Source organism: Dipodomys spectabilis, unplaced genomic scaffold (genome assembly GCF_019054845.1).
Source record: "Dipodomys spectabilis isolate Male_0828 unplaced genomic scaffold, ASM1905484v1 ptg000145l, whole genome shotgun sequence".
Classification (NCBI taxonomy): domain Eukaryota; kingdom Metazoa; phylum Chordata; class Mammalia; order Rodentia; family Heteromyidae; genus Dipodomys; species Dipodomys spectabilis.
This window is the reverse complement of record NW_024870822.1, coordinates 17,201,365-17,216,524: the sequence shown is the minus strand read 5'-3', so window position 1 is coordinate 17,216,524 and position 15,160 is coordinate 17,201,365. Positions and strand designations below refer to the sequence as shown.

The following is a 15,160-nucleotide window of genomic DNA, read 5'->3' as shown; positions in this document are numbered from 1 at the left end:
TACCACCTCATAATAGCCAATACACACACACACACACACACACACACACACACACACAATAAGCCATATTTGTCCCATCCATAGCCCCATCCATACACACATAACTCAGGTCATACATATCTGCATGCATGTGTGCACACAAACACATTACCCCTCGATGTCTCCCTATATACGTGTACACACATACACACACACCACCTAGTCCATACCTCTATATGTTTATATACTTTACACGTCTTCCCAGGCACACGTCTCCAGCCCCCATGAATCACACACACCACACACAGTTACCACCTCAGTGAAACTACAAAGGCCTGGGTCAGATGATATCCATAGATGACACACCTCCAACATGCACACACCTGCTCCACTGTCATATAGGCCCTCCCTCCCCAGACACCCTCCCAGCACAGACTTCCCAAACATGCTCCCCCAAGGCATACTCTCATGCAGACACACACAATCCTAGTTCACAGCACCATAAAGCATCATGGAACTCCTCCCTCCCACAGCTCCCTGAGCAGGTGTCAAAGGTGGATTAGAGAACAGAGCAAGGGCTGGACCTGCTCATAGCATGCAGGCCTCTAGGGCTGGATGGCGGAGGCAGTGGCTAGAATCCTAACAGGGACTGTACCTGCAAGATCCCCACCCCACTCCCGTCCCAGCAGCCCTGGCCAGCTGAGCTGTGGGTATGCCCAGCCACAGAAAGTCCAGACAAGTCTAATTCAGTTTCTAAACCCAACTCAACTGACAATTTATTTAGGACAATTGGCCCTTCTGTCTGTTCTGCATCACTCACTCCACATGGATTAACTCACATGCTGCACACCCCCGCTGGGCAGATTTAATTAGGCAGAAAAACTGACCTGAAGCCTCTGGGGGCCTGAGACCTGGAGATGAGCCAGGACTCCCCTGATCAGCCAGCCTGGGCTCCCACTGCCTGCCTCAGACAGGATCAAGTCCAGCCCTCACTTTTACCATGATGAAACGGAAGCCCAGAGAGGGGAAGTGACTTGTGAAGGTCACACAGTGAGTGAGCTATCAGACCAGAACTTTGGTCCATGTTTCAACTAGCACCTTCATCCTGAAATTCCAAGCTACAGGAACACGGAGCCCCACTGAGAACCCCTGAGCAGGGCTGAAAGGCAAGCACAATTTCTCGAGATGACTGTGGCATAAATAATTCATAAAGGAAAGTCATTGCTCATATTGGTCATTTTAATAAGATAGTAAATTGCCTATCTGATTTATGGTTTCAAGGGTGGAGCTACAATAAAAATAACTTGGTGATTTATAAAACATGTTCTTAAGTCAACAGATCGTTAGTAGGTTTGTCTGACTTTACAGCCAACAACCTCACCACCCTGGTTACCATAGAAATGGGATGCCTTGCTCTGTTATCATGGAGACCACTTTCTGGAACATAATTGGCGGGTCTCTCACGGTTTGTGATTTGGTTCTAGAAAAAAATAAAAGGAGTCAAAAACTACCCACTAAGGTTTATGCTGCATCATCAGGTAATCTTGCCCATGTTGTCTTGAAATTTTGCAGGAAGGCCCTTGGGCTGGCCAGCTGGGTGACAGCTAATCCAGGGCTACCAAGCAGAGCTCCCTTTCTGCCTTTTCAGACTAGCAGCCCAGAAGGAACTGGCTGTACAGCTACTCTGGCCTGGGTGTGGTGGGGCTTAGTTACCAGGACAAACAGGTAGCAAGATATCCAGAAGACAATAGATGATGAGCAGGGTCCAGGGGCAGGAAGTCAGGATTTCCCATCACCTGAGTGGTGTCAGGTGGAGATAGGTGAGGAGCCATAAAAATAAAGGAAGGGTCTGCTGGGTAGCAGTGTTTGGGAAGTATGTGTGTTCACAGTAGGCTTGCTCTGTTTACTACCACTGTACCATTGATGTGCTCTGAGTGTGTATATGTGTGCATGTATGTGTGCCATTCTACTCAGCATCTGAGTGTGTGTGCTCAGTGTGTGGTGTTGTGTCCCAGTAAACACTATAGGGGCTCTTTGTGATTTCTGTGTGTGCAGGTACTGTGTTGTAATGTGTGACCCTGAGTGCTTAGGTCATAGGTGAGATGTGTACTCTGTTATGTCATTGGGGTGACTGGTAACTGGGAAGCAGGCAGCTGGTGTAGGGTGCAGCCCCATGCCTTTGCTTTGTCGGTGATGAGCCCAGCAATGTGGCAGAGACCACCCCAGGGCTTGCCTCTCTTCTAGGAGTCAATCTAGGAACTCCCATTCCCATGTCCATCCTTTCTCTCTGAGCTGAATAAGGAGAAGTTTTTTCCTTTGTGGGTCAGCAGGGAATTAGGTGGCCTAGCATACTGGACCACCCAAGGCTGCCTTCCTCATAAATTCTTTCCAGGGAACTGTTTCTACCCCGGCACTAGCAAGCCTGGGCACCAAGGCCTAAGAATGATGCAAGAGTGCTGGATTTGCCCCTGTGGCTCCAGATACCTCTCCTCCTGCTTAGCATAGGGGCTCTAGGCTGTGGGTACCAAGCTTCAAGCTGAAACCGTCCAGACAGATCTGTGGTTTTGTCTCACAGGCTTTGGCAGCTTGGTGGTGCAAGAGCTCAGTAACTGGGGTTCATGTCTTAGATTCATCACTAGCTTAAATCCTTAGCTTTGTTCTGGAACTGCTCCATTCCTGGCTTTCCTTTGTGACACATTAGACATACGATCACCTGTCCCACAAGCTTGGTGCCAGGATTAAAAGCACATGGTAGGCCCTCAAGCTTTTGTAGCCTTTCCTTCCTTTCTGCCAATGCCCTTGCTACCATCTTACTAGTTAGGAGAACGGAAAGGTCTGAAAGAGCCATGTTGGGTCTTCGTGCGTCCCACGAAAGACGGACAGGGTCCGAGGAAAGGTAAGTGCGGCGCTCGCCCGTTCCCTAGCCTCCCTCAGCCCAGGAGACAATCAGACACAGCGGGGAGCCAAATCCAGCAGGTAGAAAAACTCGTTTATTAACAGAGAGCAGCCCCTTTTAAGGACAACAAGGGTGGGTGGTATGGTAAGGGAGGAAGAGGAACCAATCACTGTCAAGGTCACACCCTATCATTCACCTGAGCCTTCACGGGCTGGTTAGGCACTGATCAGAAGATCAATTGGGGTCTGCCCAGTCAACCTCCTCCCAGAGCCATCTTGGCTGGCCATGTGCTCTCCAGTAAATTAGGCTCTGCCCACTCAACCCCCTCCCAGCGCCATCTTTGCTGCCCATGTGCTCCACAGAGCCAGGTGCAGCTTTCTCCACAGTCCTAAGGATCCATGTGAACCTGGATGTCAGGTGGTGTTCTGCCTGGGACAGAGTATGGCCAGCACAGCAGCCAGGAAGGCAGGTGCCTGAGATGCCTAGGAAGGGCAGGAGATCTGGCTCCCACCAGTCTTGGCTCCTCCTAGGGTTGAAGTCTTCTGATCTGGTTTTCGGCCTGGCTTCTGACACATGCCTTCTACTCTCCATTCCCTGGGCAGTGAGGCTCAGACTGTACAGTGATCCTGAATCACTTAAGAGTTTTTTCTACACTCATCTTATAAGGTCTGACCTCTCTCAGGGCCTGTTTCTGTACAATACAGTACAGTTTCTATACAATAAGAAGGCAAATGAGGTGAAAGCCACAGGGGCTGTGGGGCACCTGGGAGTCAGAAAGCTCCTGGGACATCAGTGCTGCCTAGCTTATTCCCATAAACCTCCTTGGGCATTCAAGAGCAGGCAATGGAGATAGTTTCATTGTCTCCCCAGGTGGACAGAGACTCCTTGGGGAAGCCTTTTGCTTCTTGCCTCTTAAGGACCACAGCTGCCAAAGGGAGCTTCACCCCAGGGGAAGGGCTATTAATGAGGCACTGAAGGATGATAGGATTTTCCCAAAGACTAATAGGAATGTTCTCCCATAGAAGAAACAGCAGATATAAAGCCAAGAAGAAGGGGGAGATAATATGGTCAGAAATGATGTAGTTACACAAATGTTGGGTGCATGTAGGAAGAGGACCCAGCGAAGTTAGGTAAGGCAGGGAAAGCCTCATGTGCCAAGCTGAGGAGTTGAGATTTTTCTCTGTGCAGCATGGCAGCTGATTCGGGTGTTACCGGGATTGCCATTGGTGACTCCTGTTGGTAGCTGTGTGGCTAAGACCGAAGCTGAAAACCTGCTTTGATGGTAGTGCCCTGTTGAGAGAGGAGGGTGAGTATGGGAAGGTCTAGGAGGGGATGTCCTGGCTAATTGGGAAGCAAGGAGGAGAGGAACCTTTTGCCTCCACCACCAATCAGAATTCAGGAGCTTAGGGTGCTGTAGGCCTAGCCTCTAGGCTTCCCTCCGACACTCACAGGGTTTGAGCTCCTACCTCTCACACGAAGGCCATGGTAGGGGACACAGGTGGAAACATGACCTATCCTTAGGAGTCTATGGCAAGCTCCAAGATGGGGCTGGATCCTCAGCAGGTGGAGATACACGTACTTTTTAGCTGGAAGAACTTGACTAACAGGACAGGAAGAATTCTGGAGCTCTGTAAACTTGAGCCTAGCCTCTTCCAATTGTTTTCATTCCTTCATTTTGATTTCTGGGTCTTCCTCTGTGTACCCTAGGTCTGAACTATCTGCACTATGAAAGAAGAGCTTTGTAGAGTTGGAAGAACTGCTTTGAAGTCTCTACCTTGCCTCTCTCAAGGGTGCACAAATCATTCTCACCATTCCCCAGCTCCACCCACTTCATAGAGCAGAGGAAGCTCATCTCAGTCCACTGAACTGCACTTGTCTTTATGTATGTCCTTACCTGTTAGGTAGGCAGGGAGCAACTTGAGAGCTGGATAGAAGCCTTAGTCAACTCTGTGATGGATATAACCTGGTGCCTGGTGAGGGGTAGCAGAAAGAAAGGATGGATGAGTGAACCAGTGGATAGACATATGGATGGATGGATGGATGGATAGATGTAAGTAAAAGAGAGTGAAAGAGAAAGAAAGGAAGAAGAATGGTAGATGTAAGAATGCATAAGGGTCACACTTATTAAAGCCTAGGAGAAACTCACACAATATTCTAATACCAAGAGAATGCCAATATTCTGCAATTCTGCCTGGATAGTTCATTTCATCTTTTGGGGCCACAAACTTCCTATCTGTAGCATGAGGTATCTTGGGCCAGATCATCTCTAAAGACTTCTCACACTGTGTCAGCTCTAAAATATTAAATATCCTTCCCTATCCCCCCCCCCCCGCCCCCGCTTCCTCAACCCAGAATGTGGTTTGAGAGATTCACATAGTTACTGGTTCCCAGGCCCTGGCCAGATTATTGTGTCCTAGACTCCATAGTTATGGTCAACCCAGACAAGGCTTTTCTAGGACTCTCAGAACACTCCCTGCAAGGCAGGAGAAGAGCATCAATGCAAATTAAGGTAATTGCTGGGGACTGCATGTTGCCTCCTGGTACAAAGCAGGTGGGCACTCCCTGAGTGCCTAGATTGGAGTTGGAAGGGAGAAAGATGGGAGGAGATAAGACCTCTCTTGATTTCATTATAACTGCCCCATCTTATTTCTTTGAATACTTCAGCCCCAGAAAGTTGGTCACTATTAGCCAGGACAGCTAAACACTTTCACAAATCACCTCTAAATTGCAGTGGTATAACGCCATAGAAACTTACTTCCCACTCAGGTGTCACTTCAGTGTGGGTTTTAGTGGATATCTGTCTTCGCATGGATCTAAGCTTCTTTCCTCTGGTGGCTCTCCTGGCCCACAGGGCTTCAGTGTTGTCTGGCCATGGGGAAAAGGAAGCATGGAAGATCAAAGAGAACTGTTTTGCTAGCCAGGCCTGGCAGCAGTGCACATGCTCCAGCCCTGAGGGGGGAAGTGTGGCATGTCCGCTTGGGTTGTATTGGAAATGTTCCTAAGCCTGCTGCTTCCCCTGGTCTGGCCTCCTGCCTGTACCCAACAACAAGGCCCCCAGGTTTCTCCACTCCAAGTGGAAGGCCTCTCTCTGACACTGTGTATTTCTCACCCACAGTATGTGGCCTTTGCCTCCCTCTTCTTCATCTTGGTCTCCATCACCACCTTCTGCCTGGAGACCCACGAGCGCTTTAACCCCATCGTGAACAAGACAGAGATTGAGAATGTTCAGAATGGCACCCAAGTACGCTACTACCGGGAAGCAGAGACAGAAGCCTTCCTCACCTATATTGAGGGCGTCTGTGTGGTCTGGTTCACCTTTGAGTTCCTCATGCGTGTCGTCTTCTGCCCCAACAAGGTGGAATTCATCAAGAACTCGCTCAATATCATTGACTTTGTGGCCATCCTCCCCTTCTACCTGGAAGTGGGCCTAAGCGGCCTGTCCTCCAAGGCTGCCAAGGATGTCCTGGGCTTCCTGCGTGTCGTCCGCTTTGTTCGTATCCTGCGTATCTTCAAGCTGACCCGCCACTTTGTGGGCCTGCGGGTCCTGGGCCACACGCTTCGTGCCAGCACCAACGAATTCCTGCTGCTTATCATCTTCCTGGCCCTGGGTGTGCTCATCTTCGCCACTATGATCTACTATGCAGAGAGGATAGGGGCCCAGCCCAATGACCCCAGCGCCAGTGAGCACACGCACTTTAAGAACATCCCCATCGGCTTCTGGTGGGCTGTGGTCACCATGACAACGCTGGGCTATGGAGACATGTACCCGCAGACGTGGTCCGGCATGCTGGTGGGAGCCCTGTGCGCCCTGGCAGGTGTGCTAACCATCGCCATGCCTGTGCCAGTCATCGTGAACAATTTCGGGATGTACTATTCCTTAGCAATGGCTAAGCAGAAACTACCAAAGAAAAAAAAGAAGCATATTCCTCGGCCACCGCAGCTGGGATCTCCCAATTATTGTAAATCTGTCGTAAACTCTCCACACCACAGTACTCAGAGTGACACATGTCCGCTGGCCCAGGAGGAAATTTTAGAAATTAACAGAGCAGGTAGGAAACCTCTTAGAGGCATGTCGATCTGACCTTTCATCTCCGTCCCCTGTAGCGATGATTTCAGATTCAGTCAGACTGCTTCTTTAGTTCCCTGGGCAACCCGGGACCCTGTGCTCCATCTCGAGGTGTGGAGCCTGGGCGCCCAGGGGGATGCTGGGCGGCTAAATTCGGAAGGCAAGAGCCTGCTAGAGGAACCTCACTAGCGGCCCTGGGTAAGAAGGTTGATGCAGTTGGTCTCATCAAGTTCTTAAGAGACCACACCTATGGTGAGGTTGCTGAAGACTATCTTAGCAGGAGCCCAGTGGGGGGTTGCTGCTCAGGTGGGCAGGAGTCAAGCATGAGTCTCCCACTCAGGCTACTGACCTAGTGTTGGGGCAGGGTGGGGGGGGGATGTGATTCGGAGGTGCCATAAGCTTTTCATTTGATCCTGAACACAGCTCCACGCAGGCTGTGTAGACAGCAGAAATGGTGCATGGGATCCAGGCAGGAGGAGGCCTGCAAAGTAGTAGCAAGATTCTCAGCCCCAGCAGAGCCTGTGTCCATAGCCAAGTAGAATTTCTGCTCTGATGCCGGCTGCCTAGCTCCAGGTCCTTCCTAGGAGACACCCCTAGCCCTCCGTGACAAGCTTACTTACCCCATAGCATGCCGAACCAACTCATTCTCTACCACCACTCTAGAGTTTAGCATTTATCTTTAGGAACCTGTTGGAGTGACTCTGGCTTTCACGTTGTCTGTTTGGGTTGATGGTCCAGTGGGAGTTTCGGGTGGCCCGATGGAAGTGCCTGGTGAGCAAAGGACTAGAGGGGGCCATACCCTGGGCAGCTTTGATGAAAGCATTTCAGATTAGCAACAACCTCCCACGAGGGTCGTCTGCATGTCCAACAGTAGGGACTGCAGCAGCAATACTAGACATCCCAACCAACGTACCACCACTTTCCCCGTGAATTCACTGGGGCCCGGGGAGGGGGGAGGGGGACCATGAAACAATACTAGTCACCATGGGATATATTCTAATATTCCATGGCTAGTGGTTCGTGATGGGACTATCTCAGTTTTATGAGAACATGCGCATAGCACATAAAGTTGATCATGGGGCTCTGGTCTGAAGAAATAAAGCCCATAGTCTACCTCTACCCATGGAATACCATCGACTTATTCTATGGACACAGGGATCTCAAAGGAATTGATGACCCAGAGAAAAGTGACCACACTGAGCTAAGAAGTACCAGGAAGATCAGGTGGTGAACATGACAGATTAGGCCCATTTAGTCTAGGTAGGACATCTACGTGCTCTGGTCTTATGTGGGCTGCAGTCTGGCTCAGTCCCGAACAAGGCAGTTTCCCTTTGGTTTGGGTGGCCTCCCCCAGTGGTGACTGATTGCCTTCCCTGCTGAAGTGCTCTTCCCCACCTCCCCATTCTGATCCTGTTCAGGCTTCATCTCACAGCTAAGACAGTCAGAGCAGGATCCCAAGGCTTACTTCTCTGTCCATAGGGTCTCCCAGCTTCCTTGCCCTGCCCCATGTCCTCCCTTCCTGGGATTCTGTAAGCACCTGAGACAAGTATGTCCAGTGTTTTGGGCTGGATCTGATGTTTCAGAGACTGCAATATGGGGACCTGTGATGAGGGAGTGTTGCTGGCCCAAGCCACGACTTCATCCATGGGAAGCCTAAACCCCACCTTTCCACTTTGGGTTAGCTAGCTTCAGGAATCCCCAGTCAAGGCATGGACAATTCTTAGGCTCTGGCCTGGACTATCACCGCCCTGCCTCCCCCCACCATCCCGCAACTACACTGTGGACCCTAGCAGGAAGTGCTCAACATGAGGGGCATGGCCCTGTACTACTTACTCGGCCTTTCCAATGTAACTTCTCCAACACTGTGTCTTTTAGGATTGGTGCCCCAAGCATGGAGCCCCAGACTTAACCCATCAGCGATCCTCAGCTTAGTCTAGACAGAATAGATTCCTTTGTGTGCCCAGATAGTGACAATATTCTCCATCTCCCTCTCTCACCCCCTCCACCCCTAGCACAGGCCTGTGGATGGGTTTTCACACATGCACATGAACACAGCCTTCCTTCTATGCTTCAGAAGACTTGCAAAGCCCATGTTTTCCTGTGGGATCCTCTGGGCTCCTTGGCCTGCCCCCAGCCTTGATATACTTGCCCCTGGCAGCTACTTGCCCCGGCTCTAGGTTTCAGATATCTAGGGAGCTCTGACTTTGGAAGGTCTTATGCCTAAGTAGATACTTGGTGCCCATCCAAGCTTGCCCTCTAGAGCCTGGACCTTCCTACCCTCCGCCTCCCTCTTGTCCTCTTTGTTCTGTTCCCCGTTCCTTGTTGATGTTGGTGCTGTACAGATGTTCGGACCACCCTCCTTGGCTGTTAAACCCCAGTCTTACCCTGAGCCTCTTCTCTTACCAGACCATCCCTCCTTCCAAAAGTTGGCGCCCAACACCAGAATTATCCACCACGTAAAGGGAGTGAGATTCTTAGGAGTTGTTCCCTGCCATCCTGAATTCCAGACTCCATTCCCATTTGCCTCCTCTTCTGCCTGTAGCTGTGTATATGGATGGGTGTGGAGTAGAGATGAGTTTGTGAGAGAGAAGCTAGAGGCCAGGAAGGCAAATATGGTGATGAGTAGAGAGCAGATGCTACAGGGATTGTGGGAGGTAAGATGCAGTCTCCAAGGCCTTTCCCCCAGAGAAGCCAATGCAGCTCCCCAAGTATGGGATTTCTCCAGTTTTACTTCTAAAAAAAAAAAAACCAACCTAGGTTAGGGGCTGGGCTGGGCCTTGTAGGTATCCCACCTCCAGCCACACGTAGGACAGGCCCTGAGCTGAAACAAGGCCTCCCAGCTGAGCCAGCAGCTCCTTTCCCTCACCTCCACCTCTTGGTCATTCTTCAAAACATAGTCTGTGTGTCTGTCCCATGGATGGTGTGATCTCCCCGTGGGACTTGTCCCCTGGGCTATGGCTGCATGGCTTCAGTGCTGGAAGGTCTTGTTGTGAGAGGCTGTTGAAGGTCTCACTTGGATGTAGGGCCTCACAGTGGCCAGAAGACATATCCTGGAACTGACTAGTGCAATGGCTGAGGACAAGATACCCCCCTTCTGGAGGGTCCTCTCACATCTATAGTCAGGGTCCCCTCCATCTATTCTGGGCACTCAGAGTGCTCCCTCTGTCCTGCCATGTCCATTCGCATGTGTCTTGTCCATCTCTGCTCCTGTGGTGTGGGTCAGTCCTTTGTGGTACAGCCTCCAGGGATATAGGATCCCATTGTAGTTGAGAAGTGGGGGACATGGAAAGAGGGATGGTGACTGGGTTCCTGCCCATGGGTATTCGGGGAAGCAGCAAGGTCCAGAGGTATTCCAGTCTGAGCCCCTGGGAGCCACTCCTCTATCCCTACCCCTCCACCTATCCCCTGCTGGGCTACAAGGTGCTGCCCAGGGAATGGTGCTAGTCCAGGGGCAGGGAGGATGATGGGATTGGGGGCAGAGCTGACAGGGCAGGATGTGGGGCTGAAGGGACTTGCATGGGTACCGCTGCAGGGTTGGTGGCTTGGACCCTGAGTGGGGTCCTTGTTGCCCTCTGCCGGCTACGGGGGAAGTGGTGGAGAAATGGCCTGACTCCGGGCTGGGCATGGGTGGGTGTTCCTTGTGTTGTTCACATTCTTTTTCTCTCTCTCCACTAATCATATTTCTCTCTCCTCGTTTTGTTGCATGACCGTATTGGTTTTCGTGATTGTGTCTCTCACAGACTATCCCCATCTATCCTGGGATGTGTCCTCTCACCCCCCCCTCCCTGAGTCCCCGGCTGGGCAGACTCCTCAGGGGAAAACCCAAGGAAATGCCCAGCCACTCCCATCCCACCCCAGTCTTGTGTGCGCCCCCTGGTGCCCATTGCTGGTGTGAACAGTAAGTACGGCAGCAGCGGTGCCTGGAAACAGGCAGAAAAGCCAGCCTGCTGGCTGAGGGCTTGGCCAAGCAGGTTCTCCTTGCTCCAAAGTTTAAAAAAAAATGACCCTCTCACGGATGCTCATCTCAGCTCATTTCAAAGCCTGGAAACCATCTCTGAGACGCTGCCCATGCTGCCATTTCATCACTGCAGGCCTGTGGGTCTAGTTGGAGGCCTAGGCAGGAGGCAGGATGCCAGCCCTCTGAAAGCAGCAGGTAGATGGGGTGCCTTGGGTGAGCTTGGGTTTAGGCAGTTGTCCCTTTCTTGTTGTTTTCTTTCTTTCCTTTCTTTCTTCTGGCCACCCTGTGGGAGTTCAGGACAAGGAATGGTCCAGTTTTTTGCGTCCTCCACGGCAGAGAAACCAACAGCCTCACCTCAAAGGTCAAGGCTAAGAGAAGCAGGCTCCTGATACCCTGATGGCTACTCCCTGCCCCTGGGCCCTTCAGAGAAAGCTTGCCTCTCCACTCAGAGCCCTTCACAGTTGTGGGATGTGAAACCCCAGGGAAAAGCGGCTCTGCTTGTGGACAGAGCCAGTGGAAGCTTTATACTTAGAGCTAGAAGAGGGGTTCTCAGGCTGCACCATCCCTCCAGAAGCAGAGGCAGAGGGAGCAGCTACTGTAGATCCCTACCCTGGACAAGATCGCAGGTTGTGCACATCTCCTATGACAGAGTATGATAGCCAAGAAAGAGAAAGTCCTCACTCTCCAACCAGAGGACATGTTGCCCGGAATGGCCACTGTTTCCCTCCTGGAGGAAAAGTTATGCAGGGGACTCTGGCATTCACTTTCCACTCCCTCATCCTCTTCCCCTGCAAACAATTTCCCTCCCCGCTCCCAGTTCCTTCCTTCCAGAGACCCTTGGGGGGCCAACCAGAGTGTGAGACAGGACCCATATGTTCTGTGAGCACGTGTGTGCCCGCAGACGTGCCCCTTGTGCTAGGCGGCCCCCAGCCCTAGTCACGTGGTGTCAGAGTTTCCTTTGTTTCCTTGGTAACTGGCCTTTCTGGTTCAGAGTCAATTGGAGAGTGAAGCCCCTGGGATCTGTCAAGAAACACACTGTACGTGAAATGCTTTGCCATCTTGTATGAGAGACTTTTTTTTTAAGTTCCAAAATTATGATGGGATTTTTTTTGATTTGCTTTATGAATAAACCTGATTGGTCCATTTCTCTTTTGACTGACTGCCTCTTTGTAGTGACATGATGTGTACACGGGTGGAGATCCCACCCACATGTGCGCTAAGTGTGTGCACTTGGGAAAGGATCACTCCTGCGTGTAGTTACATGATGTGAACAGGATCATGGGAAAGTTTCAGATCCAGTGGAGATTGGCTCCAGATTTCCCCTTTCAATCTTCTAGAAAGCCTTCCCTAATGTGGTTGCCTATGTGGGTTTCCTTCCTGAAAAAGGCTTGCCCCTGAGGTGTCTACCCCAGGAGCAGTGTTTGAGTGGGCTCCATCTTGGCCAGGGAGATTTGGCTTTGAAGGCAGAGAGTGTGGGGGTGACAGAGGTGGGGGGGGTGGCAAAGGTCAGTCAGAGCCATCTCTGCCAGCCCAAGGCCTCCATGGCTCATCTTCCGGATTTGGGAAAGACAGGGTTCCTTGCTCTGGCCACACTTCATTCCCCACAAAGATTGCTCCAGACTTCTTTTCAGATTCTTTCACAGGGTACTACAGAGGCCAAGGTTTAAATTTTCCTTACCCAAGGCCATAAGCTGCTATTGTCTTCTACACATCCATTTGCTCTGCTTTGCCAGGACACTGGCAGAGGGGACAGGAAAGGGATCCCTTCCTACTTCCCTGTCCTGCCATTACAGCTTCATGCATACATCCTTGCTGTGCCTATGCAAGCTGACTGGACCCACTGGGGCAGCATGGGGACACTGCTTGATATATGTGGGGAGCAGAGTGGACTAGTTAGGGATGGAGCAAATGGAGTGGTCAAATTGGGTCTGCAGGGGGCAGATTGTTTAGTCAGGCTTAATCTGTATGGAGAATGAGACAGACCAATCAGGTTGGATCCCTAGGAGGACAGAGTAAAATGCGTGACCAAGAGATAGGGAATCAGAGTGACTCGCCTGGGTTCTTGTGGGGACAGAATGGAAGGTGTGATAGGCCTAATCTGTGAGGGACAGAGTTATAGTGGGATGAGATTGGGTCCCTGTGAGGACATAATAGAAGGAATAATTGGGCCTACTCTACATGGGGGACAGACAGTTATAGAGGGGCCAGATTGGGTCTCTGTAGGGACACAATAGAAAGTACAACCAGGGCTGAGGCAGCAGAATGACCAGATTGAGTCCGTATGGCGTGGTGGGAGCAGGCCGAGTGATCAGATGTGGGGGAGGGGCAGCATGAACCAAGTGATTAGCTGGAGTTCAAACAAGATGGACTAGAGTAGAGCAGATGGGGACTGGGTGGGTCTCGGGGAGTCTGGGTGACTGCTTAGATGTCACTGGAAGGCATCCAGGCTCCAGTCAGTAGCAGAGGGGTGTGAAAGGCCACCTCTCTGGACTGGAACCTTTCTGCGTGTCTGTCTGTCTTCTCCCTGAGCTCTGTGTCTGGCCCTCTCCCCATGACTGCATCCACATCATTCTGTCTCATCAGCCCTGCTCTGGGCCCTGGACCTGGCTCCCAGCACCACATACTGGGCCCATCACCAATTCATCTTTTTGCAAACTTTGAGCAAACCCAGGAGTCCTTCCATCCCTGTCCTGTAGGCAGCCTGCAGGCTGCCTGAATAGACTGAGCCTGCTCCTCCCCTCTCCCCAGCCTCGCACCCTCTTCAATGGCCTAACCCCCTTGCTACCCTCCGACACCGGCTGCCCGGTGCCAAATGCCCTACCTCTGGCCTGTTCCTCCCTCACTAAACAGTTTTCAGTGTCTCAATAGCTTCTGCTTATATGTTTGAAGATTCCAAACTGAATGGGGAGGTGGCGAAGGCCGCGCTGGCGAACGAAGACTGCCCCCACATAGACCAGGCCCTCACTCCCGATGAGGGCCTGCCCTTTACCCGCTCGGGCACCCGCGAGAGATACGGACCCTGCTTCCTCTTATCAACCGGGGAGTACGCGTGCCCACCTGGTGGAGGAATGAGAAAGGGTATGTAGAGGAAGCTGGAGCTCTGTGCATCGGCTGGGTCTGCCTCGCGCTCCTGCAGATGGGTGGGCAGGGCGGTGGGTGAGGGGCGCTGAGGGGCAGGCAGGCACATGAAGGGTGGTGGTGAGGACAGAAGGATAGAGGGAGGCCCCCAGGGATGGTCCCTGGAGGTCTGAGTCCCTTTCCCCTCAAAGTGGAATGTCAGGCTGGCAGAGAGAAGCAGAGGCCATGAGAGCTGTGGGCTGATAATTGAGCTAAGTCGTAGAAAAGGGCTTTCACAAGCTGACTATAGGCTATGACCATGGCAGGAGTACCCAGGAAGGCAGGAGGAGCCTCGACTCCCCTAGACTACTTTGGCAGGGGCAGGGGAGATCCAAATAGCAATTATCTCTCCTCCCATGGGGAGGAGATGGGCAATAAGGCGAGTCGGGGTTGGCCAAGACTCTTAGGTATGGATCCATGCTACGGAAGAGACATCTTTTAAAGGGAATCAAAGGCCAGTGGGAGGAATGGAGAGAGCAGTCATTTCAGGGCTTGGGGATAGGGTCACCGTCCTTGCAGAGGTAAGATGTGTGCCAGTCAGGTTATGCTAGTGGCAGAGAATCTCCCAAGAGAAGATGGGGAAGTTGGACTTAGTGCAGCCCCTTCCATCAGTGCCCAATGGCCGCTGCTCTGACATGGTCAGCGCCCCCTTGTGGTTGGCAAAAGTTGAGACTAGTGGTCTCCTTGCTGCAATCAGAACTTCAGGCTGACCCTGTTGAAGAATAGCTTTTATTGGAGCTTGAGCATGGGCTGGGGAGGGGCCTAGAACACTTAGCCAAGGCTCTAGGCACTGGTTTGGCCTGGAAAGCTGAAGGAGCCTCTCTAAGTGCCTTAGACTGGCTGGCCAGCTTGTGCATGTCTTGGAGTGCCGCACAGGCTCACACAGATGCATGTTGACAGAGAGGGGGTGAGCCCTGGCTGTATCAGACCAGTAGTTGGAGGGGTGTTGTTTTTTTTTTTTGGTTTTGGTTTTTGGGATTTTTTAAAGCAACAGTTGACACTGTCTGTGGCCATTGTCAACTGTGCCAGGATTTGAAGTGGTTAATCCAGATACAAGGAGAAAATAGACTTCAAAATCAAGGGTAGGCCTAGAAGCAGAAAGGCAGCCCACTCTGAGATGAAGGAAAGTCCTTAGGTCATCAGT

At 51.6% G+C, this 15,160-nt stretch overlaps 1 protein-coding gene across 1 annotated transcript in view; it reads left to right on the top strand.

Moving 5' to 3' along the window:
• Kcnc1 (potassium voltage-gated channel subfamily C member 1) overlaps positions 1-15,160 on the top strand; it is a 41,324-nt gene that overhangs the window by 24,287 nt on the left and 1,877 nt on the right. The window contains exons 2-3 of the mRNA XM_042691522.1: positions 5,991-6,924; positions 13,789-13,977. Coding sequence (XP_042547456.1) covers positions 5,991-6,924; positions 13,789-13,977 — 1,123 coding nt within the window. The remainder of the gene's footprint in view (positions 1-5,990; positions 6,925-13,788; positions 13,978-15,160) is intronic.